Raw genomic sequence first — 27,624 nt, 5'->3', positions numbered from 1 at the left:
ATATGGCAGAGGTTGAAAAGCCACAGCACCTACGTTTTTTCAACAACAGGTTATGGTCAATAATATCAAAGGCTGCACTGAAATCTAACAGTACAGCTCCCACAATCTTCTTATTATCAATTTCTCTCAACCAATCATCAGTCATTTGTGGCAGTGCAGTACATGTTGAGTGCCCATCTCTGTAAGCATGCTGAAAGTCTGTTGTTAATTTGTTTACAGAGAAATAGCATTGTATTTGGTCAAACACAATTTTTTCCAGCAGTTTGCTAAGAGCTGGCAGCAAGCTTATAGGTCTGCTGTTAGAACCAGTAAAGGCTGCTTTACCACTCTTGGGTAGTTGAATTACTTCGGCTTCCCTCCAGGCCTGAGGACAAAGACTTTCCTCTTGGCTCAGATTAAAAATATGACAGATAGGAGTGGCTATAGAGTCAGCTACTGTCCTCAGTAGCTTTCCATCTAAGTTGTCAATGCCAGGAGGTTTGTCATTATTGATCGATAACAATTTTTCCACCTCTCCCACACTAACTTTACGAAATTCAATACTTGCACTGCTTTTCTTTCATTCTGTATTTTTACAAGTTCTTTCTCCATCATTCTTTATATCATTGATCAAGAATTCATAATAAAGTTTATTCTTTTATTGAGTTTGGTCACATAATTTCTCAATTTGCAGTACGTAAGCCAGCCAGACTTATTAGCCATTCCTTTTGCCCCATCTCCTTCAACCATACAGATGATCAATTCCTCATCAATCCATGGAGCAATAACAGTTCTAACAGTCAGTTTCTTAACAGGTACAGGTTTATCAATAATTGGAAGAAGCAATTTCATATGGTAAAAACAGGTAAACACATTATCAGTCAACAATATAAGACAACGGGAGCACTGTGTATGTTCTCTGATGAATTTTAAGTCAATGAGATGTGAAATATCAATATACACTCAAAGAGAAGTAATTTCTCTCTCCTGTGTGGATTCTCTAATGACGTTTAAGTGACTGTTATGATTAATATGTTTTCCCACAGTCTGAGCTATTGTAAGCATTTTCCTCTGAGTGCAGTCTAATGTGTTCTTTCAGGCTTACTAAATGGGCAAATGCTTTGCACACTGGGAGGAGTGGTAAAGCTTCTCCCCTGTGTGTATTGTCTCATGCCGTTTCAGCTTCCCTGACTGGTTGAAACACTTTCCACAATGGGAGCAGTGGTAAGGCTTCTACCCTGTGTGTATTCTCTCGTGTTTTTTCATGTTCCCTAAATCGTTAAAACTCTTTCCACACTGGGAGCATTGGTAAGGCTTCTCCCCTGTGTGTATTCTTTCATGTTGTTTCAGGGCCCTTAATAGGTTAAAACACTTGCCACACGGGGAGCAGTGGTAAGGCTTCTCCCCTGTGTGTATTCTCTTGTGTTGTTTCAGGGCCCCTAACTGGTTAAAACACTTGCCACACTGGGAGCAGTGGTAAGGCTTCTCTCCTGTGTGTATCCTCTTATGTTTTGTCAGGTTCCCTAAATGGTTAAAACTCTTTCCACACTGAGAGCAGTGGTAAGGCTTCTCCCCTGTGTGAATTCTCTTATGCTGTTTCAGGTCCTTTGACAGGTTAAAACACTTGCCACACTGGGAGCAGTGGTAAGGCTTCTCCCCTGTGTGTATCCTCTTATGTTTTTTCAGGTTACCTAAATGGTTAAAACTCTTTCCACACTGGGAGCAGTGGTAAGGCTTCTCCCCTGTGTGTATTCTCTTATGTTGTTTCAGGGCCCCTAACAGGTTAAAACACTTTCCACACTGAGAGCAGTGGTAAGGCTTCTCCCCTGTGTGTATTACCTCATGTTGTTTCAGGGCCCCTAACAGGTTAAAGCACTTGCCACACTGGGAGCAATGGAAAGGCTTCTCCCCTGTGTGTATCTGCTCATGAGCTTTCATGTTTCCAAAGTGACTAAAACTCTTTCCACATTGGGAGCAGAGGTGTCGACTTGCTGGTTTGGACGACTTTGGTTCCTCCAAGTTTGGTTTTCCTCCTGCCAAAGACAGTGTTTAGTATAAGACAGAGCAGAATTTAATCTCCACGTGATAAAACTGCCTTGCTATGAGGTTTAAACCAAATCAGATCCCTCAATAACCTGAGGCCAGCTTTCAAACATTTCATTATTTAAAACAATCTTTGTGTGATTTTAAAACAAATGTTGTAGAGCATCCTGGTAATTACTGATATGTTTACATTACTTAATTTTATTTCTGTTTTATAAGTCAGAACACAAAACACTAGACAGTTCTATGACACTCAAGATACAAGACATCGCTGGATTCCTATCAAGCAGGTGGTTGTAAATATATAACCTTCATAGCTGTATGATACAGAATGTGACCTACACACCCTCACTAGGGTAGGGGGCACTATTTTCACCTCCGGATGAAAAGCGTGTCCAAAGTAAACTGCCTGCTACTCAGGCCCAGAAGCTAGGATATGCATATAATTAGTAGATTTGGATAGAAAAAACACTTCAAAGGTTCTAAAACTGTTTAAAAAATGTCTGAGTATAACAGAACTGAAATGGCAGGCAAAAACCTGAGGAAAATCCATCCAGGAAGTGCAATTATTTTGAAATGGCTGTTTTTCCAAGGAAAGCCTATCCACCATTTAAAGGGATAGGACCCAGATTCCGTTCCCTATGGCTTCCACTAGTTGTGAACAGTCTTAACCTGTTGGGTCTAGGGGGCAGCATTTGCACGTCTGGATAAAAAAAATGTACCCGATTTAATCTGGTTACTAATCCTACCCAGTAACTAGAATATGCATATACTTATTATATATGGATAGAAAACACTCTAAAGTTTCCAAAACTGTTTGAATGGTGTCTGTGAGTATAACAGAACTCATTTGGCAGGCAAAACCCTGAGACATTTTCTGACAGGAAGTGGATACCTGATGTGTTGTATTGACTTTAAACCTATCCCATTGAAAAACACAGGGGTTTAGGAATATTTTGGCACTTCCTATTGCTTCCACTAGATGTCACCAGCCTTTACAAAGTGTTTTGAGTCTTCTGGAGGGAGATCTGACCGAACAAGAGCCATGGAACGGTGATGTCCCATTAGACACCTGGCGCGCTACTTCATGTTGGGTACCCTCGTTCCAATACGTTATAAAAGAGTATGCATTCGTCCACCTTGAATATTATTCATGTTCTGGTTAAAAAAGGCCCTAATGATTTATGCTATACAACGTTTGACATGTTTGAACGAACGGAAATATATTTTTTCCCCTCGTTCATGACGAGAAGTCCGGCTGGCTTACATCATGTGCTAACGAGACGGAGATTTTTGGACATAAATGATGAGCTTTTTTGAACAAAACTACATTCGTTATGGACCTGTGATACCTGGAAGTGACATCTGATGAAGAGAATCAAAGGTAATGGATTATTTACATAGTATTTTCGATTTTAGATCTCCCCAACATGACGTCTAGTCTGTATCGCAACGCGTATTTTTCTGGGCGCAGTGCTCAGATTATTGCAAAGTGTGATTTCCCAGTAAGGTTATTTTTAAATCTGGCAAGTTGATTGCGTTCAAGAGATGTAAATCTATAATTCTTTAAATGACAATATAATATTTTAACAATGTTTTCTAATTTTAATTATTTAATTTCTGACGCTGACTTGACTGCCGGTTATTGGAGGGAAACGATTTCCTCAACATCAATGCCATAGTAAAACGCTGTTTTTGGATATAAAAATGAACTTGATAGAACTAAAAATGCATGCATTGTCTAACATAATGTCCTAGGAGTGTCATCTGATGGAGATTGTAAAAGGTTAGTGCATCATTTTAGCTGGTTTTATGGTTTTGGTGACCCTGTCTTTGACTTGACAAAACATTACACACAACTCTTGTAAATGTACTGTCCTAACATACTCTAAATTTATGCTTTCGCCGTAAAACCTTTTTGAAATCGTAAAACGTGGTTAGATTAAGGAGATGTTTATCTTTCAAATGGTGTAACATAGTTGTATTTTTGAAAAATTTGAATTTTGACATTTATTTGGATTCAAATTTGCCGCTCTTGAAATGCACCTGCTGTTGATGGAGTGCACCACGGGTGGCACGCTAGCGTCCCACCTAGCCCCAAGAGGTTAAGACATTGTTTCAGGCTTTTATTCTGAAAAATTAGGGAGAATGACAACTTTGAGTGAGTGGATAATGGGATGTACACAGAGCTGTTTTCTGCGCACGACCGAGAGCGCGCCATTCTTGTTTTTCTTTTATATTGACAACGCTATTGTCCGGATGAAATATTATTGATTATTTAGGCTAAAAACAACTTGAGGATTGATTATAAACATCGTTTGACATGTTTCTACGAACTTAACGGATACTATTTTGAATTTTGTCTGCCTGTTGTGACCGCATTTGAGCCATTGGATTACTGAACAAAACGCGCAAACAAAATTGAGGTTTTTGGATATAAAGAGGGACTTTATCGAACAAAACAAACATTTATTGTGTAACTGGGAGTCTTGTGAGTGCAACCATATGAAGATCAAAAGGTAAGTGATACATTTTATTACTATTTCTGAGTTTTGTGACTAATCTACTTGGTAACTGTATGTAATGTTTTGTGTGCTGAGTGCTGTCCTCAGATAATCGCATGGTTTGCTTTCGCCGTAAAGCCTTTTTGAAATCTGACACGGCGGCTGGATTAACAACAAGTTAAGCTTTATTTTGATGTATTACACCTGAGATTTCATGAAAGTTAAAGATTTATAGTAATTTAACCTGTTAGGGCTAGGGGGCAGTATTTACACGGCCGGATAAAAAACGTACCCGATTTAATCTGGTTATTACTACGCCCAGAAACTAGAATATGCATATAATTATTGGCTTTGGATAGAAAACACCCTAAAGTTTCTAAAACTGTTTGAATGGTGTCTGTGAGTATAACAGAACTCATACGGCAGGCAAAAACCTGAGAAGATTCCAAAAAGGAAGTGGCCTGTCTGACAAGTTCTTGTTCTTCTTGACTCTCTTTATTGAAAACTGAGGATCTTTGCTGTAACGTGACACTTCCTACGGCTCCCATAGGCTCTCAGAACCCGGGAAAAAGCTGAATGATGTAATTCCAGCCCCTGGCTGAAAAACATTAGCGCCTTTGGTAAGTGGTCTATCAGAGGACAATGACACTGAGGCGCGTGCACGAGGCGACCCCATGTTTTTATTTTCTCTCTCTTTGTACTAAAACACAGATTCCCGGTCGGAATATTATCGCTTTTTTACGAGAAAAATGGCATAAAAATTGATTTTAAACAGCAGTTGACATGCTTCGAAGTTCGGTAATGGAATATTTAGAAATGTTTTGTCACGAAACGCGTCGGGCGCGTCACCCTTCTTTACCCTTTCGGATAGTGTCTTGAACGCACGAACAAAACGCCGCTATTTGGATATAACTATGGATTATTTTGAACCAAACCAACATTTGTTATTGAAGTAGAAGTCCTGGGAGTGCATTCTGACGAAGAACAGCAAAGGTAATAACATTTTTCTTATAGTAAATCTGACTTTGGTGAGGGCTAAACTTGGTGGGTGTCTAAATAGCTAGCCCTGTGATGCCGGGCTATCTACTCAGAATATTGCAAAATGTGTTTTCACCGAAAAGCTATTTTAAAAACGGACATAGCAAGTGCATAGAGGAGTTCTGTATCTATAATTCTTAAAATAATTGTTATGTTTTTTGTGAACGTTTATCGTGAGTAATTTAGTACATTCACCGGAAGTTTGCTAGTTCCCTGGAAGTATGCTAGTTCTGAACATCACATGCTAATGTAAAAAGCTGGTTTTTGATATAAATATGAACTTGATTGAACAAAACATGCATGTATTGTATAACATAATGTCCTAAGATTGTCATCTGATGAAGATCATCAAAGGTTAGTGCTGCATTTAGCTGTGGTTTGGGTTTATGTGACATTATATGCTAGCTTGAAAAATGGGTGTCTGATTATTTCTGGCTGGGTACTCTGCTGACATAATCTAATGTTTTGCTTTCGTTGTAAAGCCTTTTTGAAATCGGACAGTATGGTTAGATTAACGAGAGTCTTGTCTTTAAAATGCTGTGAAATAGTCATATGTTTGAAAAATGGAAGTTTTCGGATTTTAGGAGTTTGTATTTCGCGCCACGCCCATCATTGGATATTGGAGCAGGTGATCCGCTAGCGGAACGTCTAGATGTAAGAGGTTAAGCAGCTTGGAAAATTCCAGAAAATTATGTTATGGTTTTATAAGCTTCTGATAGGCTAATTGACATCATTTGAGTCAATTGGAGGTGTACCTGTGGATGTATTTCAAAGGCCTACCTTCAAACTCAGCGCCTCTTTGCTTGACATCATGGGAAAATCTAAGGAAATCAGCCAAGACATCAGAATTTCTTTTGTAGACCTCCACAAGTCTGGTCCATCCTTGGGAGCAATTTCCAAACGCCTGAAGGTACCACGTTTATCTGTACAAATAATAGTACGCAAGTATAAACACCATGGGACCACGCAGCCATCATTCCCCTCAGGAAGGAGACTCGTTCTGTCACCTAGAGTTGAACGTACTTTGGTGAGAAAAGTGCAAATCAATCCCAGAACAACAGCAAAGGACCTTGTGAAGATGCTGGAGGAAACCGGTACAAAAGTATCTATATCCACAGTAAAACGAGTCCTGTATCGTCATAACCTGAAAGGCCACTCAGCATGGAAGAAGCCACTGCTCCAAAACCGCCATAAAAAAGCCAGACTATGGTTTGCAACTGCACATGGGGACAAAGATCGTACTTTTTGGAGAAATGTCCTCTGGTCTGATGAAACAAAAACATAACTGTTTGGCCATAATGACCATCGTTATGTTTGGAGGAAAAAGGGGGAGGCTTGCAAGCCGAAGAACACCATCCCAACCCTGAAGCACAGGGGTGGCAGCCTCATGTTGTGGGGGTGTTTTGCTGCAGGAGGGACTGGAGCACTTCACAAATATATGGCATCATGAGGAAGGCAAATTATGTGGATATATTGAAGCAACATCTCAAGACATCAGGCAGGAAGTTAAAGCTTGGTCGCAAATGGGTCTTCCAAATGGACAATGACGCCAAGCATACTTCCACAGTTGTGGAAAAATGGCTTAAGGACAACAAAGTCAGGGTATTGGAGTGGCCATCCTTTAGAAAATTTGTGGGGCAGAACTGAAAAAGCGTGTGCGAGCAAGGAGGCCCACAAACCTGACTCAGTTACATCAGCTCTGTCAGGAGGAATGGGCCAAGATTCACCCAACTTATTGTGGGAAGCTTGTGGAAGGCTACCCGAAACATTTGACCCAAGTTAAACAGTTTAAAGGCAATGCTACCAAATACTAATTGAGTGTATGTAAACTTCTGACCCACTGGGAATGTGATGGAAGAAATAAAAGCCGAAATAACTCTACTATTTTCTGACATTTCACATTCTTAAAATAAAGTGGTGATCCTAACTAAAACAGGGAATTTTTACTAGGATTAACCTCTCTAGGGTCGGCGGGACGAAATCGTCCCACCTACTCAACAGCCAGTTGAATCCCGTGGCGCGTTATTCAAATACCTTAGAAATGCTATTACTTCAATTTCTGAAACATATGACTGGGACAGGCAATGTAACATCCACAATGTTTTTAGGGAAAGTTTTTGTAAAATATGCAACTAGCATCAGATCATCTTGAAACGTTCTCTCTAAAGCTAACTTTCAAGGTTTTATATGGTCTATTGGCTTCTCTCTTTTCATTGGCAGAATCCTTTTTCAGTGTTATGATATTCATAACATCCATATCCACCAGTCTATCTTCATGTCAACTAACAGAACTCTGCTGGTTGTCCTGGTAACAGATACCAGTGGGCAGATCTATTGTATTTGTTCAAACTAAACCACAGCACTTACTTTGATGTGTCAAATCTGATCCTTTCTTCTCTTCTCCTCCTCTCACAGTTCCACTCAGCGCCGTTGTTTTCCTGCAGTCCACCAGCAGTACAGACAACCTCTTCATACCCAGCAGTAAGGTGCTACCAGGAGAGGCACGACGCGGGGACTCCGGGAGGGAGGAAGGGCTAGCATTGTCCTGGTAACCATAAAGAGGGGACACAGACACATAACATTATGGATGTTGATGTCACTGTTGTCATGAAGTGCTTTACAGAAACCCAGCCCAGATAGAGCAAGCTGTATGCTAGACCAGACCAAGCTGTACCATCTGGTGTTCTGATCTGGAGAGACTCTTCTCTGCCTCATCAGCATCAGGATGTTGTTGAGGCTCCCCTGAGGATCCACGATAGTCATGTCTCTCACCTGTGTGAACGAGAACATCAAACAGACGGTAAACTTATCACCGTCTATTGCAATCAAGAGGCATGAATATGTCTAAAATGGCCACTTTCATCATGATTTTGTAAAATATTGTTTGTGTTGCAAATGTAAAGGGTCATTTCCACAAAAAGGGTAATTTCCACAAAATGGGTGCCTTTTACGTCCCTTTGATATTTTAAGTAGAAATATTGAACCAATTTTAAAAGCCTGTTATATTAGATGAGGTGAACTTTAATCCAGACCACATGGAGAATGAGAATTCCATACCTCGAGGTCCCAAAAACATATGTACCAATGGCAGATTGTCCCTTAAACAATTCCTACAGTTCTGAACAACATATTCAAGTGTAGAACTGAAGTAGAATGCCCCTTTAAAACAACACATTATTTCAATAACTGCATAGTGCCCCTGTTTTTATGACAGTACTCACTGGTTGAAATCCGATCTTCAGCCTCCTCCTTTTTCACTCCCAAAACGTCTTCCTCCTCATTAATTGAGATAGCCTCCTCTTCCTCTTTTGCTTTAAAAGGTTCTTTCTCTTCTTTCAATGTTATGGCATCTTCTTCCTTTTTGATTCTGAAAGCTTCTACCTCCTCTTCCACTTTGACAACCTCTTTCCCATATTCCTCTTTCACTGTAATATCATTCTCTTTTTCTTTCAATGTGATAGCCTCCTCTTCCTCCTTTTTCATCCTGAAAGCGTCTTCCTCTCCTTTCATCAGAGCTTCTTTCTCCGTCTAGTTTAGTGATCTCATGCTGCGGGCGATTAGTCTAGCGCATTAGCAATTTACCACATTTGCTAATTTAACAAGCAAATTACGTTTAAATGAACTAGTAGATAGGTAAACAGAATAATATACACAAGATTGGTCTAAAGAGCTCCAATGTTTCAGTTTTATGTTCGCTAGCAAACCACCGCGTTGGTTGAATCAGAAGCCTTTTGTCGCTGTTGAAGAAGCCTCCAGTTCCGTCCACTAGATTATACGTCACGGAGAGGCGCTGAAGATGGCGGCGAGTGCAGATGAGATTTCGGCTTGCTCCGAGTAACCTTAACTTTTATCCCTCTCAAACTTACTTAAATGTAACGGAACTTGGCTTATAGTAAACACAATAGAGAACAACGCATAGTTGACCGCTAATTTGATCTGAAACTTTGAGAAATGGAAGAAAAAATGTGCGAAAGAGCAAAGGGAGGAGAAGGCAGTTGCTAACTGAGCACTCATACATTGGAGAAAAGCCGCCACCTGACTCCTCGGGAGAAGAAATGGATTCTGGACATTCGGTTGATTCTGAAAATGCAGTCAATAGTCCTGCACCCAAAAAGACAGAAAGAATTGTCTTTACGCGAACTACAGGTCAACATAATTGACGCTGTCTCTGCAAAGATAAACGAAAGAGCCGAGGGTCTGGAGAAAATGATACGCGAAAACACATCAAAAATAGTTGACCTCGAGACCTCTGAATCATGCATACAAAAGTGTCGAAGAGCTTAAACTTGCAAACACTGCTACATCTGAGAAATGCACTGCTCAGGAGAAGACCTTTGCAGACATGCAAGAGCGCTTAGGACCAGGATGAGAATGTGAAGCGCTTAGTAAGAGACATCTGTAACCGTGTGGCACCGGACTTCCCCGATGGATATATGGATATGGCTGTGGATGTCGCTCATCGTATTGGGAAGAAACAAGATGCCTTCGTCAGCCGCTCGATCATCATCCAGTTTGCTTTTCGCACAGCGAGAGATGCAGTTTGGAAGAAAGCAACGGAAAGCGCCTTTCTGAAAGAGAGAACTTAGATTCGATGAGGACTTGACTGCAGCAGACAATGCAGCAAAGGCTAAATTGTGGCCTCTTGTACAACAGGCCCGAAATCAAGGAAAGGGTGGATACTACAGGGGAATCAGAGCCTTTTTCGCCAACGGAAAAGAAATACGACCAGGGTGATTTGTTCTGTCAGTAGGTTTACAAGGTAGCTCCTTCCCCACTGCAAACTGAACGTTCTAGTTTTGAAATATGGTGTTACTGTTTTACAGGTTAACCTCTCTAGGGAACAGCCAGTGGAATCCTGTGGCGCGTTATTCAAATACCTTACAAATGCTATTACTTCAATTTCTCAAACATATGACTATTTTCCACCATTTTAAAGACAAGACTCTCGTTAATCTAACCACACTGTCCGATTTCAAAAAGGCTTTACAACGAAAGCAAAACATTAGATTATGTCAGCAGAGTACCCAGCCAGAAATAATCAGACACCCATTTTTCAAGCTAGCATATAATGTCACATAAACCCAAACCACAGCTAAATGCAGCACTAACCTTTGATGATCTTCATCAGATGACAATGCTAGGACATTATGTTATACAGTACATGCATGTTTTGTTCAATCAAGTTCATATTTATATCAAAAACCAGCTTTTTACATTAGCATGTGACTAGCATGCATCCGTAATGGGTCTGCGGTCAAACGACCACCCCTCATCACTGTCAAACGCTCCCTAAATCACTTCAGCGAGCAGGCCTTTCTAATCGACCTGGCCCGAGTATCCTGGAAGGATATTGACCTCATCCCATCAGTAGAGGATGCCTCGTTATTCTTTAAAAGTGCTTTCCTCACCATCTTAAATAAGCATGCACCATTCAAAAACGATTGAACCAGGAACAGATATAGCCCTTGGTTCTCTCCAGACCTGACTGCCCTTGACCAGCACAAAAACATCCTGTGGCATACTGCATTAGCATCGAATAGCCCTCATAATATGCAACTTTTCAGGGAAGTTAGGAACCAATATACACAGGCAGTTAGGAAAGCAAAGGCTAGCTTTTTCAAACAGAAATTTGCATCCTGTAGCACAAACTCAAAAAAGTTCTGTGACACTGTAAAGTCCATGGAGAATAAGAGCACCTCCGCAAAATTATTTACATTCTCAAAACTTTTGGCCACGACTGTACATTAAATTCCCTGGCAACAGCTCCAGTGGACATTCCTGCAGTCAGCATGCCAATTGCACGCTCCCTCTGAGACATCTGTGGCATTGTGTTGTGTGACAAAACTGCACATTTTAGAGCGGCCTTTCATTGTCCCCAGCACAAGGGGCACCTGTGTAATGATAATGCTGTTTAATCAGCTTCTTGATATGCCACACCTGTCAGGTGGATGGATTATCTTGGCAAATTATAAATGTTGACTAACAGGGATGTACTTTTTGTGCACAATTTGAGAGAAATAAGCTTTGTATACGTATGGAAAAATTCTGTGACCTTTTATTTCATTTAATGAAACATGGGACCAACACTTTACATGTTGCGTTTATATTTTTGTTCATTATAGTTACTATCAGTTTTAGGAACATATGATGTCATAGTGAATATTTGAGTTTTTTTATGAAAATACTTTTTCTTTCACGTCATATATAGACTTACTATATATAGTATATACATATAATCAGGAAGCTCTACAACATCATTTGTTTTAAAATCACACCAAGATTGTTAAAACTGTTATTGAGGAATCTGATTAGGATTTAACCTCGTAGGCAGTTTTATCATGTGGAGGTTTCATTCAGGTCTCTATTTAAATAAACACTTTGTCTTTGGCAGGAGAAAGACCAGACTCGCAGGAACCAGAGCCAGAGACGTCCAAACCATCAAGACGACACCTGTGCTCCCACTGTGGAAAGTGTTGTAACCAGTTACGGGACCTGAAACAACATGAGAGAATACATACAGGAGAAAAGCCATACCACTGCTCCCAGTGTGGAAAGAGTTTTAACCAGAAAGGATACCTGATACAACATGCAAGAATACACACAGGGGAGAAGCTTTACCACTGCTCCAAGTGTGGGAGGGGTTGTAACCAGTTAAGAAACCTGAAAATACATGAGAGAATACATACAGGAGAAAAGCCGTATCACTGCTCCGAGTGTGGAAAGAGTTTTACCCACTTATGTGGCCTAAAAACACACAAGAGAATACACACAGGGGAGAAGCCTTACAACTGCTCCCTGTGCAGAAAGGGTTTTAACCTGTTAGGGGACCTGAAACGGCATGAGAGAATACACACAGGGGAGAAGCCTTACAACTGCGCCCAGTGTGGAAAGAGTTTTACTCACTTATGTAGCCTGAAAACACATGAGAGAATACACACAGGGGAGAAGCCTTACCACTGCTCCCAGTGTGGAAAGGGTTTTATCCAGGTAGGGGCCTTGAAACAACATGAGAGAATACACACACAGGGGAGACGCCTTACCACTGCTCCCAGTGTGGAAATAGTTTTACCCAGTTATTGCACCTGAAAGGCCATAAGAGAGTGCACACGGGAGAAGCCTTATTGCTGGTCCCAGTGCGGAAAGTGTTTTACAGAGTTAAATGATATGTGAGAACACACAGGAGAAGCCTTTGAGTTTTAATCAGTTAGGTAACATGAGAACACATGAGATAAAACACACAGGAGATAAGGATGTAGGCTGCTGCTGAACAATAGGACATAGGACAGGTTCAGGCCCAATACATGGTGGGACAGTAGTCCCCAGAGACTCTTAATGTGTATTGACTTTCCAGTGTTTTCCCTACTGCATGTATTGTAGTGGATTTGTTTGCTGACTTCACAAAATAAATGTCCATGTAAATGGCCTAAGTCTATATTTCCATGTAAATGGGCTAAGTATATTGTATCGTACCACTGCTCTCATTTTGTAAATGAAATCATAAACTTCCGACTTCAACTGTACATATATGGACGGGCGATGTCAGAGAGGAACGGACTAAGATACAACAGAATAGTATAGAAAACAGTATATACATATGAGATGAGTAATGCCAGATATGTAAACATTAAGTGATTAAGGTACCGTAGAATAGTATAGAATACAGTATATACAGTTGAAGTCGGAAGTTTACATACAGTTAGGATGGAGTCATTAGAACTTGTTTTTCAACCACTCCACGAATTTCTTGTTAACAAACTATAGTTTTGGCAAGTCGGTTAGGACATCTACTGCATGACACAAGTAATTCTTACAACAATTGTTTACAGACAGATTATTTCACTTATAATTCACTTTATCACAATTCCAGTGGGTCAGAAGTTTACATACACTAAGTTGACTGTGCCTTTAAACCGCTTGGAAAATTCCAGAAAATTATGTCATGGCTTTAAAAGCTTCTGTTAGGTGAATTGACATAATTTGTGTCAATTGGAGGTGTACCTGTGGATGTATTTCAAGGCCTACCTTCAAACTCAGTGCCTCTGCTTCACATCATGGGAAAATCTAAAGAAATCAGCCAAGACCTATGAAAAAAATTGAAGACCTCCACAAGTCTGGTTCATCCTTGGGAGCAATTTCCAAACACCTGAAGGTACCATGTTCATCTGTACAAACAATAGTACGCAAGTATAAACACCATGGGACCATGCAGCCGTCATACCGCTCAGGAAGGAGACGCGTTCTGTCTCCTAGAGATTAACGTACTTAGGTGCGAAAAGTGCAAATCAATCCCAGAACAACAGCAAAGGACCTTGTGAAGATGCTGGAGGGAACAGGTACAAAAGTATCTATATCCACAGTTGAACGAGTCCTATATTGACATAACCTGAAAGGCCGCTCAGCAAGGAAGAAGCCACTGTTCCAAAACCGCCATAAAAAAAGATAGATTATGGTTTGCAACTGCACATGAGGACACAGATTGTACTTTCTGGAGAAATGTCCTCTGGTCTGATGAAACAAAAATAGAACTGTTTGGCCATAATGACCATCGTTATGTTTGGAGGAAAAAGGGGAGGCTTGCAATCCGAAGAACACCATCCCAACCGTGAAGCACGGGGGTGGCAGCATCATGTTGTGTGGGTGCTTTGCTGCAGGAGGGACTATGGCACTTCACAAAATAGATGGCATCATGAGAGAGGAAAATTACGTGGATATATTGAAGCAACATCTCAAGACATAAGTCAGGAAGTTAAAGCTTGGTCGCAAATGGATCTTCCAAATGGACAATGATCCCAAGCATACTTCCAAAGTTGTGGCAAAATGGCTTAAGGACAACAAAGTCAAGATATTGGAGTGGCAATACAAAGCCCTGACCTCAGTCCTATAGAACATTTGTGGGCAGAACTGAAAAAGTGTATGCGAGCAAGGAGGCCTACAAACCTGACTCAGTTACACCAGCTCTGTCAGGAGGAATGTGCCAAAATTCACCCAACTTATTGTGGGAAGGCTACCCGAAACATTTGACCCAAGTTAAACAATTTAAAGGCAATGCTACCAAATACTAATTGAGTGTATGTAAACTTCTGACCCACTGGGAATGTGATGAAAGAAATAAAAGCTGAAATAAATAATTCTCTCTACTATTATTCTGACATTTCACATTTTTAAAATAAAGTGGTGATCCTAACTGACCAAAGACAGGGAATTTAAATGTATTTGGTTAAGGTCTATGTAAACTTTTGAATTCAACTGTATATCCTACCATGACTATATCCAACCCAGTTCCTTAATATACACTATCGTTCAAAACTTTTAGAACACCTCAGTTTTTCCAGTTTGTATTGAAATTCATACAGTCTTAATATACTCTGAAATTAAAGCATCGAACAAATAAACAATTGGAGACAAACAAAAAATCATGCAGTTGTTTTGTTTAACAACATTTTATCCCCAAAAATTTGACTCATCAAAGTAGCCACCTTTTAACAGCTGAACACACTTGTGGCATTCTTTCTTCAATGGAAATAAAAATAATTTGGAATATTCTTCCAAACACTGTTGCATAAGTTCCCACAATATGTTGCACTTGTACGGTTGCTTTCACCCTAAATGAATAAAAACTGGAAAAATGGGGGTGTTCTAAAACTTTTGACCCGTAGTGTATATATATATATATATATATATATATATATATATATATATTACTGAACAAAAATATAAATGCAAAATGCAACAATTTCAAAGATTTTACTCTGTTACAGTTCATAAAAGGAAAAAAGTCAATTGAAATAAATTCATTAGGCCCTAATCTATGGATTTCACATGACTGGGAATACAGAGAGGGAGAGAGAGAGAGACACACAGCTGTATGTGAGCATTTTTAAACAGGTTTTTTACAAAAAGATAGATTTGGAGTTAGGGACATATACCGGATGCTAACCTCCACAGCATAACCTTCACTTCAGATTCAAAACTCCAAACCTACAACCTAATTGATGTAATTGAATTAAGATGCTGAGTTGGGGTTTTAGGCTGGGTTTCTGTATAGACGTTAAGCTCTCTTTTAAAACCATATTGATGATTTTTTTTTATTTCACCTTTATTTAACCAGGTAGGCTGGTTGAGAACAAGTTCTCATTTACAACTGCGACCTGGCCAAGATAAAGCAAAGCAGTGCGACACAAACAACAACACAGAGTTACACAAGGAATAAAAAACAGAGTCAATAATATAGTAGAAAAAGTCCATATACAGTGTGTGCAAATGAGGTAAGATAAGGGAGGTAAGGCAATAAATAGGCCATAGTGGCGAAGTAATTACAATATAGTAATTACATACTGGAGTGATAAATATGCAGAAGATGAATGTGCAAGTAGAGATACTAGGGTGCAAAGGTGCAAAATAAATAAACAACTGTATGGGGATGAGGTAGTTGGATGGGCAAAGGAATTGGCTTTGGGGGTGACCAGTGAAATATACCTGCTAGAGCGCGTGCTACGTGTGGGTGCTGCTATGGTGACTAGTGAGCTGAGATAAGGCGGGCCTTTACCTAGCAAAGACTTGTAGATGACCTGGAGCCAGAGAGATTGGCAGAGTCAGGTTGGAGACCTGTGCCAACTCACCCGTGCTTACTGTGGGGGGTGAGTGACCGAGCAAGCATCATGTTATGCTGAGTTACGCACTGTGTCGCCAGTGCGCAGCTACAGCCCGGTGCGCTCGGTGCAAGCTCCTCACAGGTGCCGTGCTAGAGTTGGCATTCAACCAGGAAGGAGTATGCCTGCTCAGCGTTCCTGGTCTCCGGTGTGTCTTTGCGGCCCAGGTTATCCTGCGCCAGCTCTACGCACGGTACCCCCAGTTAACCAACACAAACCTGTGCGACCTGTCACCATGCCTCGCGCTTGTCGGGCTACGGAGGTTATCTAGCCAGGACGGGTTGAGCCAGCCATAAGCTCCAGACCTCCAGTGCGCCTCCACAGCCCAGTACGTCCTGTGCCTGCTCCCCGCACTAGCCCTGAGGTGCGTGTTACCAGTCTGGCGCCACCTATGCCAGCCCACGCATCAGGCCTCCAGTGCGCCTGCCCAGTCCAGAGCTTCCAGCGATAAGACGGCCTACAGTCCGGAACCTACTGAGACGGCCTGCAGCCCGGAACCTCCTGAGACGGCCTGCAGCCCGGAACCTACTGAGACGGCCTCTGCAGCCCGGAACCTCCTATGACGGCCTGCAGCCCAGAGTCTCCAGCGGCGGCCTGCAGCCCAGAGTCCAGCGGCGGCCTGCAGCCCAGAGTCTCCAGCGACGGCCTGCAGCCCAGAGTCTCCAGCGACGGCCTGCAGCCCAGAGTCTCCAGCGACGGCCTGCAGCCCAGAGTCTCCAGCGACGGCCTGCAGCCCAGAGTCTTCAGCGGCGGCCTATGTGCCTTTCTAAATCATGTCCAATCAATTGAATTTACCACAGGTGGACTCCAATCGAGTTGTAGAAACATCTCAAGGATGATCAATGGAAACAGGACGCACCTGAGCTCAATTTCAAGGCTCATAGCAAAGGGTCAGGGAACTGCAGAAATGTATAAAAAGCTTGTTTCAGCTTTGATATTATGGGGTATTGTGTGTAGATTGCTGAAGAAATTGTTTTATTTAATCCATTTTAGAATAAGATGTAACGTAACAAAATGTGAAAAAAGTCAAGGGGTCTGAATACTTTCCAAAGAAACTGTAAGTGATTGAGGAGAGAGCATCATTGCTATATTCTAATTAAAATCATTGACCCATAAGAGAACACATGACCAAAGCAATGCGTGACCCATATAGAATTAAAACAACATTCATCTTAATGAGAAATATAATGGAATAAACAAATGTTTGCATAACTAAAGACATGAAAACTGGTGGGAACATTGTATTTAGCTAGGATTTCACAAGGTCAGGAAGGTTACTGAGAATAACAATAGACAATAGTAAATGTTACTAGTTTAGGGATGAAGATAGTGAAGGTTCATCAATGTTAAAGATGTTTTTTAATTGGCGTGGAAACAACATTTATTCAACCAGTGGGAGGCTTGTAAATGCCCCCAGGAAAGTGGAATGAGGAAGTCTTCATTGAGACAATGATAAACAGCAATCCATGGGAGAGTTGTGGTGGATATTATAGAATAAGGATCTGCTGGAGTCCAAGTCAAACCAAGATTCTTTATTTCTGAGCTCAGAGAGAATAACAGAGTTTGGTATTTCATTAGGATCCCCATTAGCTGTCGCAAAAGCAGCAGCTACTCTTCCTGGGGTCCACACAAAACATGACACATAATACAGCACATCAATAGACAAGAACAGCTCAAGGACAGAACTACATACATTTTGTAAAAGGCACATGTGGCCTACATATCAATGCATACACAAACTATCTAGGTCAAATAGGGGAGAGGGGTTGTACCGTGAGGTGTTGCTTTATCTGTTTTTTGAAACCAGGTTTGCTGTTTATTTGAGCAATATGAGATGGAAGGAAGTTCCATGCAATAAGGGCCCTATATAATACTGTACACTTTCTTAAATTTGTTCTGGAAACTTGGGGACTGTGAAAAGACCCCTGGTGGCATAAGTGTGTGTCAGAGCTGTGTGTAAGTTGACTTGTAAGAACTTTGATGATATCTGTACATGATAGGAACACCTGTGATGACAAAAGTACAATGATTCATGTTTTGCTTGAGATTAAGAATCAGTGGTATATTTACATTTTAGTCATTTAGCAGACGATCTTATCCAGAGCGACTTACAGTAGTGAATGCATACATTTCATTTCATGCACTTTTTTTTTTTTTTTTTGTACTGGACCCCTGTGGGAATTGAACCCACAACCCTGGCGTTGCACACACCATGCTGGCGTTGCAAACACCATGCTCTACCAACTGAGCCACAGGGAAGGCAGACACCTTGCAAGTGCATGAAAAGGTCAACTGTACAAAGTCAGATGTTTGTGTGTTGAAACTATATTTTAGGTAACAGATGGATAAAGGGAACTAAGAGTTCCTGTTGATACTATGTTCCAGTCTTACTTCTAGTCTGACATGATAGCAATAAGGGGAAGAGTGATTGGGAAACTAACTGCCAATAACACAATAAGCTGAACTCCACCTAGCAGAGACATCTTTGTATTAGCAACTTTTAATTATGAGCTTATATGGTATTAAAGTTAAGGGACATCACCCTGGGCGGGGTGATCCTCAGCAGGGGATAAAAAGGGAAAACACCATCTTTTGAACTGAGTCTCTTGCTTGCAAATTGCTGTAAGTGTATACTCCGGGTTGCAATCCTTATTAAACAAATTAACCTCTGATCAAATAAGTTTTCCTGTGGTCTCTTCTGTGCATATAGGGCAGAATTCTCTTACACACTATGCAAACAATTTGGGATTTTCAACACATTCATGTTTCTTATAAAAATAAGAAGTGATGCAGTCAGTCTCTCCTCAACTCTTAGCCAAGAGAGACTGACATGCATAGTATTTATATCAGCCCTCTGATTACAATTAAGAGCAAAACGTGCCGCTCTGTTCTGGGCCAGCTGCAGCTTAACTAGGTCTTTCCTTGCAGCACTGGACCCCACGACTGGACAATAATCAAGATTAGACAAAACTAGAGCCTGCAGAACTTGCTTTTTGGAGTGTGGTGTCAAAAAAGCAGAGCATCTCTTTATTGCGGATAGACCTCTCCCCATCTTCACAACCATTGAATCTATATGTTTTGACCATGACAGTTTACAATCTAAGGTAATGCCAAGTAATTTAGTCTCCTCAACTTGTTCAACAGCCACACAATTCATTACCAGATTCAGCAGAGGTCTATAACTTAAGGAATGATTTGTACCAAATACAATGCTCTTAGTTTTAGAAATGTTCAGGACCAGTATATTACTGGCCAACCATTCCAAAACAGACTGCAACTCTTTGTTAAGAGCTGTGGTTGCTGATGCGTATATGGTTGAATCATCAGCATACATGGACACACATGCTTTGTTTAATGCCAGTGGCAGGTCATTGGTAAAAATAGAAAAGAGTAGAGGGCCTAGAGAGCTGCCCTGCGGTACATCACACTTTACATGTCTGACATTAGAGAAGCTTCCATTAAAAACGACTCTGAGTTCTAGTAGATAGATAGCTCTGAATCCACGATATGGCAGAGGTTGAAAAGCCACAGCACCTACGTTTTTTCAACAACAGGTTATGGTCAATAATATCAAAGGCTGCACTGAAATCTAACAGTACAGCTCCCACAATCTTCTTATTATCAATTTCTCTCAACCAATCATCAGTCATTTGTGGCAGTGCAGTACATGTTGAGTGCCCATCTCTGTAAGCATGCTGAAAGTCTGTTGTTAATTTGTTTACAGAGAAATAGCATTGTATTTGGTCAAACACAATTTTTTCCAGCAGTTTGCTAAGAGCTGGCAGCAAGCTTATAGGTCTGCTGTTAGAACCAGTAAAGGCTGCTTTACCACTCTTGGGTAGTTGAATTACTTCGGCTTCCCTCCAGGCCTGAGGACAAAGACTTTCCTCTTGGCTCAGATTAAAAATATGACAGATAGGAGTGGCTATAGAGTCAGCTACTGTCCTCAGTAGCTTTCCATCTAAGTTGTCAATGCCAGGAGGTTTGTCATTATTGATCGATAACAATTTTTCCACCTCTCCCACACTAACTTTACGAAATTCAATACTTGCACTGCTTTTCTTTCATTCTGTATTTTTACAAGTTCTTTCTCCATCATTCTTTATATCATTGATCAAGAATTCATAATAAAGTTTATTCTTTTATTGAGTTTGGTCACATAATTTCTCAATTTGCAGTACGTAAGCCAGCCAGACTTATTAGCCATTCCTTTTGCCCCATCTCCTTCAACCATACAGATGATCAATTCCTCATCAATCCATGGAGCAATAACAGTTCTAACAGTCAGTTTCTTAACAGGTACAGGTTTATCAATAATTGGAAGAAGCAATTTCATATGGTAAAAACAGGTAAACACATTATCAGTCAACAATATAAGACAACGGGAGCACTGTGTATGTTCTCTGATGAATTTTAAGTCAATGAGATGTGAAATATCAATACACAAGTTAAGAGAAGTAATTTCTCTCTCCTGTGTGGATTCTCTAATGACGTTTAAGTGACTGTTATGAGTAATATGTTTTCCCACAGTCTGAGCTATTGTAAGCATTCTCCTCTGTGTGCAGTCTCATGCCTTCTTTCAGGCTTACTAAATGGGCAAATGCTTTGCACACTGGGAGGAGTGGTAAGGCTTCTCCCCTGTGTGTATTGTCTCATGCCGTTTCAGCTTCCCTGACTGGTTGAAACACTTTCCACACTGGGAGCAGTGGTAAGGCTTCTCCCCTGTGTGTATTCTCTCATGTTTTTTCAGGTTCCCTAAATTGTTAAAACTCTTTCCACACTGGGAGCATTGGTAAGGCTTCTCCCCTGTGTGTATTCTCTCATGTTTTTTCAGGTTCCCTAAATCGTTAAAACTCTTTCCACACTGGGGGCAGTGGTAAGGCTTCTCCCCTGTGTGTATTCTCTCATGTTTTTTCAGGGCCCCTAACAGGTTAAACCACTTTCCACACTGGGAGCAGTGATAAGGCTTCTCCCCTGTGTGTATTCTCTCATGTTTTTTCAGGTCCCCTGAATGGTTAAAACTCTTTCCACACTGGGAGCAGTGGTACGGCTTCTCCCCTGTGTGTATTATCTCATGTTTTTTCAGGTTCCCTAAATGGTTAAAACTCTTTCCACACTGGAAACAGTGGTAAGGCTTCTCCCCTGTGTGTATTCTCTCGTGCCGTTTCATTACCCCTGACTGGTTGAAACACTTTCCACACTGGGAGCAGTGGTAAGACTTCTCCCCTGTGTGTATTATCTCATGTTGTTTCAGGGCCCCTAACAGATTAAAACACTTGCCACACTGGGAGCAGTGGTAAGGCTTCTCTCCTGTGTGTATTCTCTCATGTCGTTTCAGGGGCCCTAACAGGTTAAAACACTTGCCACACTGGGAGCAGTGGTAAGGCTTCTCCCCTGTGTGTATTATCTCATGTTGTTTCAGTGCCCCTAACAGGTTAAAACACTTGCCACACTGGAGGCAATGGAAAGGCTTCTCCCCTGTGTGTATACGCTCATGAGCTTTCATGTTTCCAAAGTGACTAAAACTCTTTCCACATTGGGAGCAGAGGTGTCGACTTGCTGGTTTGGACGTCTTTGGTTCCTCCAAGTTTGGTTTTCCTCCTGCCAAAGACAGTGTTAATTTTAAGACAGACTAGAATGAAATCTCCACATGATAAAACTGCCTTGCTATGAGGTTTAAACCAAATCAGATCCCTCAATAACCTGAGGCCAGCTTTCAAACATTTCATCATTTAAAACAATCTTTGTGTGATTTTAAAACAAATGTTGTAGAGCTTCCTGGTAATTACTGATATGTTAACATTACTTAATTTTATTTCTGTTTCATAAGTCAGAACACAAAAAACTAAACTGTTCTATGACACTGAAGACACAGACATCGCTGGATTCCTATCAAGCAGGTGGTTGTAAATATATAACCTTCATAGCTGTATGATACAGAATGTGACATACACACTTCCTTAACCTCACTAGGGTAGGGGCACTATTTTCACTTCCGGATGAAAAGCGTGCCCAAAATAAACTGTCTGCTACTCAGGCCCAGAAGCTAGGATATGCATATAATAGATTAGTAGATTTGGATAGAAAACACTCCAAAGTTTCTAAAACTTTTAAAATAATGTCTGTGAGTATAACAGAACTGAAATGGCAGGCGAAAACCTGAGGAAAATCCATCCACGAAGTGCAATAATTTTGAAATGGCTGTTTTTCCAATGAAAGCCTATCCACAACTTAAAGGGATATGACCCAGATTCCGTTCCCTATGGCTTCCTCTAGTTGTGAACAGTCTTAAGACATTGTTTCAGGCTTTTATTCTGAAAAATTAGGGAGAATGACAACTTTGAGTGAGTGGATAGTGAGATGTACCCAGAGCTGTTTACTGCCCGCGAATGAGAGCGTGCCTTTCTTGTTTTTCTTTTATATTGACGACGCTAGTTTACGGTTGAAATATTATCGATTATTTAGGCTAAAAACAACCTGAGGATTCATAATAAATATCGTTTGACATGTTTCTACGAACTTAACAGATACTATTTTGAATTTTTGTCTGCCTGTTGTGACCGCATTTGAGCCATTGGATTACTGAACAAAACGCGCAAACAAAATTGAGGTTTTTGGATATAAAGAGGGACTTTATCGAACAAAACAAACATATATTGTGTAACTGGGAGTCTTGTGAGTGCAACCATACGAAGATCAAAGGTAAGTGATTAATTGTATTGCTATTTCTGACTTTCGTGACTAATCTACTTGGCTGGTAACTGTATGTAATGTTTTGTGTGCGAGTGCTGTCCTCAGAAAATCGCAGTTTGCTTTCGCCGTAAAGCCTTTTTGACATCTGACACGGCGGCTGGATTAACAACAAGTTAAGCTTTATTTTGATGTATTACACTTGTGATTTCATGAAAGTTAAATATTTATAGTAATTTAATTTGAATTTTGCGCTCTGCAATTTCACCGGATATTGGCCAGGTGGGACGGTACCGTCCCACACCTCCTAGAGAGGTTAAAACCTAATTAAAAAATGAATAAATTACATTGGAGACAGACACAAAGCACATCAGTAACGTCTCCCCATTGTCGATAGGGTCGACACAATGGCTTTTCTTTATTTAGACGTTCACACATTTTGACTATCAATAATGTCATGATATTTTGGGTAAAGTAAAAAAGAAGGTGAAATATTGTGGGTAGATGTTCCAAACAATATAAATATGTAAAGTGTTGGTCCCATGTTTCATGAGCTGAAATATCCCAGATTTTTTATCATACGCAGGAAAGCTTATTTCTCTCAAATTTGGTGCACACATTTGTTTATATCCCTGTTAGTTAAAATTTCTCGTTTGCCAAGACAATCCATTTACCTGACAGGTGTGGCCTATTGTTTAACACTGTTTTGGTTACTCTATAATTCCATAAGTGTTATTTAATAGTTTTGATGTCTTCACCATTATTCTACAATGTAGAAAATAGTAAAAATAAAGAAAAACCCTTGAATGAGTAGTTGTGTCCTAACTTTTGACTGGTACTGTATATGGTTGATTCCGTGGGAAAGTCAACCTGAACATGTGTAACGGAGGTAAGAACGTGCCGTAAGATCACTCCACAGCTAGCTTGAAACGTCACAGATGGAGCTATCCAACTGGTACCTTCTGTATAGCTCAATAGGTTTATTGTCAAGGAGAGAGGTCACGCATGTTGAGAAGCAGAGGATCATTAGTTTGAGCCAAGTATGGGGACAGTGGAGGAAGCTAAACTGTAAGCAGTACACTGATGTCAGTTACATGAACAAGAAAAGTTAGTCATTTCCAAATGAAACAATGTTATTTAAAGTCTATATGTTGGAGTTTATTTGACCTGTTAAAGTAGATTTCACAGCTTTTAGAAAAGGCTGACAGTTTTTATATATATATATATATATATATATATATATATATAAACCGGAGTATATATATATATAGTTGAAGTCGGAAGATCACATACACTTAGGTTGGATACATTAAAACTCGTTTTTCAACCACACCACAAGTGTCTTATTTCACTTATAATTCACTGTATCACAATTCCAGTGGGTCAGGAGTTTACATACACTAAGTTGACTGTGCCTTTAAACAGCTTGGAAAATACCAGAAAATTATGTTATGGCTTTATAAGCTTCTGATAGGCTAATTGACATCATTTGAGTCAATTGGAGGTGTACATGTGGATGTATTTCAAAGGTCTACCTTCAAACTCAGTGCCTCTTTGCTTGACATCATGGAAAAATAAAAATCAGCCAAGACTCCTAGATATGAACGTACTTTGGTACGAAAAGTGCAAATCAATCCCAGAACAACAGCAAACGACCTTGTGACGATGCTGGAGGAAACAGGTACAAAAGTATCTATATCCACAGTAAAAAAATGTCATATATCGACATAACCTGAAAGGCCGCTCAGCAAGGAAGAAGCCACTGCTCCAAAACCGCCATAAAAAAGCCAGACTCCGGTTTGCAACTGCACACGGGGACAAAGATCGTACTTTTTGGAGAAATGTCCTCTGGTCTGATGAAACAAAAACAGAACTGTTAGGCCATAATGACCATTGTTATGTTTGGAGGAAAAAGGGGGAAGCCTGCAAGCCGAAGAACACCAACCCAACCCTGAAGCACGGGGGTGGCAGCATCATGTTGTGGGGGTGCTTTGCTGCAGGAGGGACTGGTGGCCTTCACAAAATATATGGCATCATGAGGGAGGAAAATGATGTGGATATATTGAAGCAACATCTCAAGACATCAGTCAGGAAGTTAAAGCTTGGTCGCAAATGGGTCTTCCAAATGGACAATGACCCCAAGAATACTTGCACAGTTGTGGATAAATGGCTTAAGGACAATAAAGTCAAGGTATTGGAGTGGCCATCACAAAGCCCTGACCTCAATCCTATAGAAAATTTGTGGGCAGAACTGAAAAAGCATGTGCGAGCAAGGAGACCTAGAAACCTGACTCAGTTACACCAGCTCGGTCAGGAGGAATGGGCCAAAATCCACCCAACTTATTGTGGGAAGCTTGTGGAAGGCATCCCAAAACATTTGACCCAAGTAAAACAATTTAAAGGCAATGCTACCAAATACGAATTGAGTGTACGTAAACTTCTGATCCACTGGGAATGTGATGAAAGAAATAAAAGCTGAAATAAATCTCTCTACTACTACTACTATTCGGACATTTCACATTCTTAAAATAAGGTGGTGATCCTAACTAACCTAAAACAGGGAATTTTTACTAGGATTAAATGTCATGAATTGTAAAAAACGGAGTTTAAAAGTATTTGGCTAAGGTGTATGTAAACTTCTGACTACAACTGTACATTTGCATGTTTAACAAGTTCTGTAGATCAGACGTTAATGAAGCAATACAGACCACATTGAAGTGTCTGGAGTTTAGTTCTAGAGTCTTGTAAAGATAGGGGGGTTGACTGGGACAGGCAATGTAACATCCATAATATTTTTAGGGAAAGTTTTTGTAAAACATGCACCTTACATCAGATCATCTTGAAACTTTCTCTCTAAAGCTAACTTTCATCAAGGTTTTATATGGTCTATTGGTTTCTCTCTTTTCATTGGCAGAATCCTTTTTCAGTGTTATGATATTCATAACATCCATATCCACCAGTCTATCTTCATGTCAACTAAGAGATCTATTTTATTTGTTCAAACTACAGCACTTACTTTGATGAGTCAAATCTGATCCTTTCTTCTCTTCTCCTCCTCTCACAGTTCCACTCAGCCCCGTTGTTTTCCTGCAGTCCACCAGCAGCACAGACAACCTCTTCATACCCAGCAGTAAGGTGCTACCGGGAGAGGCACGACACAGGGACTCCGGGAGGGAGGAAGGGTTAGCGTTGTCCTGGTAACCATAAAGAGGGGACACACATATCATTATGGATGCTGATGTCACTGTTGTCATAAAGTGCTTTACAGAAACCCAGCCCAGACCCCGATAGAGCAAGCTGTATGCTAGACCAGACCAAGCGGTACCATCTGGTGTTCTGATCTGGAGAGACTCTTCTCTGCCTCGTCAGCATCAGGATGTTGTTGAGGCTTCCCAGAGGATCCACAATAGTCATGTCTCTCTCCTGTGTAAATGAGAACAGCAAACAGATGGTAAACTTATGACCGTCTATTGCAATCAAGAGGCATGAATATGTCTAAAATGGCCACTTTCATCGTGATTTTGTAAAATATTGTTTGTGTTGCAAATGTAAAGGGTCATTTACGTCCCTTTGATATTTTAAGTAGAAATTATGCCCCAATTTTAAAAGCCTGTTATATTAGATGAGGTGAACTTTAATGAAGACCACATGGAGAATGAGAATTCAATACATCGAAGTCCCAAAAACATATGTACATATGGCAGATTGCCCCTTAAACAATTCCTACAGTACTGAACAACATATTCAAGTGTAGAACTGATGTAGAATGCCCCTTTAAAACAATACATTGTTTCAATAACTACATAGTGCCCCCGTTTTTAATACAGTACTCACTGGTGGTAATCTGATATTCAGCCTCCTCCTCCTTTTTCACTCCCAAAACGTCGTCCACCTCCTCTTTTATTGAGATAGCCTCCTCTTCCTCTTTTACTCCAAAAGGTTCTTCCTCTTCTTTCACTACATTTTCTTCTTTCAATGTTACAGCATCTTCCTCGTTTTTGATTCTGAAAGCTTCCACTTCCTCCTCTTCCACTACATTTTCTTCTTTCAATGTTACGGCATCTTTCTCGTTTTTGATTCTGAAAGCTTCCACTTCCTCCTCTTCCCCATCTTCCCCTTTCACTGTAATATCATCCTCTTCTTCTTTCAATGTGATAGCCTCCTCTTCCTCCTTTTTCATCCTGAAAGCGTCTTCCTCTCCTTTCATCAGAGCTTCTTTCTCCGTCTAGTTTAGTGACCTCATGCTCCGGTCGATTAGCCTAGTGCTGTATCAATTTACCACATTTGCTAAATTAACAAGCAAATTACGTTTAAATGAACTAGTAGATAGGCAACAGAATTATATTCAAAACACTAAGAGTGATATAGACAAGATTGGTCTAAAGAGCTCCAATATTTCAGTTTTATGTTCGCTAGCAAACCACCACGTTGGTTGAATCAGAAGCCTTTTGTCGCTGTTGAAGAAGCCTCCAGTTCCGTCCACTAGATTATACGTCACGCAAGAAGCATCACCGGAAAGACTCATATCGCCATCTGCTGACTGGAGTGGGTAACGCAGATTGGAAAGAAAATTATGAACTAGTTTCATCTGGCTAACAATGTCATGAGTAGCAATTTAAAAACAGCCAGATATTATGTTTTCTCTTACTTCTTACAGCCAATACTTTACTCCAGGGCTGACCTGCCCATTAGGTAGGATTAGGTGACAGATTAAAGACTAT

General features: G+C 40.5%; 1 protein-coding gene and 1 long non-coding RNA gene across 2 annotated transcripts; one reads left to right on the top strand and one right to left on the bottom strand.

Annotated features, from left to right (window-relative positions):
- Positions 1-586: 586 nt before the first annotated feature.
- On the bottom strand, positions 587-27,563 carry LOC106593250 (zinc finger protein 850-like). The gene is made up of 11 exons (XM_045692044.1): positions 26,738-27,563; positions 26,229-26,326; positions 25,920-26,097; positions 20,803-21,814; positions 16,184-16,192; positions 12,468-12,476; positions 12,296-12,308; positions 8,786-9,092; positions 8,239-8,336; positions 7,932-8,109; positions 587-2,012 (listed from the first exon to the last, which is right to left on the bottom strand). Exons 1-11 carry the CDS (start codon positions 27,108-27,110, stop codon positions 1,213-1,215), a joined length of 3,075 nt encoding a protein of 1,024 aa, XP_045548000.1. The 5' UTR covers positions 27,111-27,563; the 3' UTR covers positions 587-1,212.
- On the top strand, positions 9,141-12,986 carry LOC123725396 (uncharacterized). Its single transcript, XR_006757846.1, has 2 exons — positions 9,141-10,323; positions 11,956-12,986. It is a non-coding gene; the product is annotated as an uncharacterized lncRNA (long non-coding RNA).
- Positions 27,564-27,624: the final 61 nt, after the last annotated feature.

This window comes from Salmo salar, chromosome ssa12 (assembly GCF_905237065.1).
Source record: "Salmo salar chromosome ssa12, Ssal_v3.1, whole genome shotgun sequence".
Lineage (NCBI taxonomy): Eukaryota > Metazoa > Chordata > Actinopteri > Salmoniformes > Salmonidae > Salmo > Salmo salar.
The sequence above is the reverse complement of the archived record's forward strand: the minus strand, read 5'-3'. Positions and strand labels throughout refer to the sequence as shown.

Coding starts and splice junctions, on each gene's coding strand:
- LOC106593250 (XM_045692044.1), bottom strand. CDS start 27,110: ATGAAAGGAGAGGAAGACGCTTTCAGGATGAAAAAGGAGGAAGAGGAG. Junction 21,815..25,919: donor ATCAGATTTGACTCATCAAA/GTAAGTGCTGTA, acceptor TGTCTTTGGCAG/GAGGAAAACCAAACTTGGAG. Junction 8,337..8,785: donor TGAAGATCGGATTTCAACCA/GTGAGTACTGTC, acceptor TCGTTCACACAG/GTGAGAGACATGACTATCGT.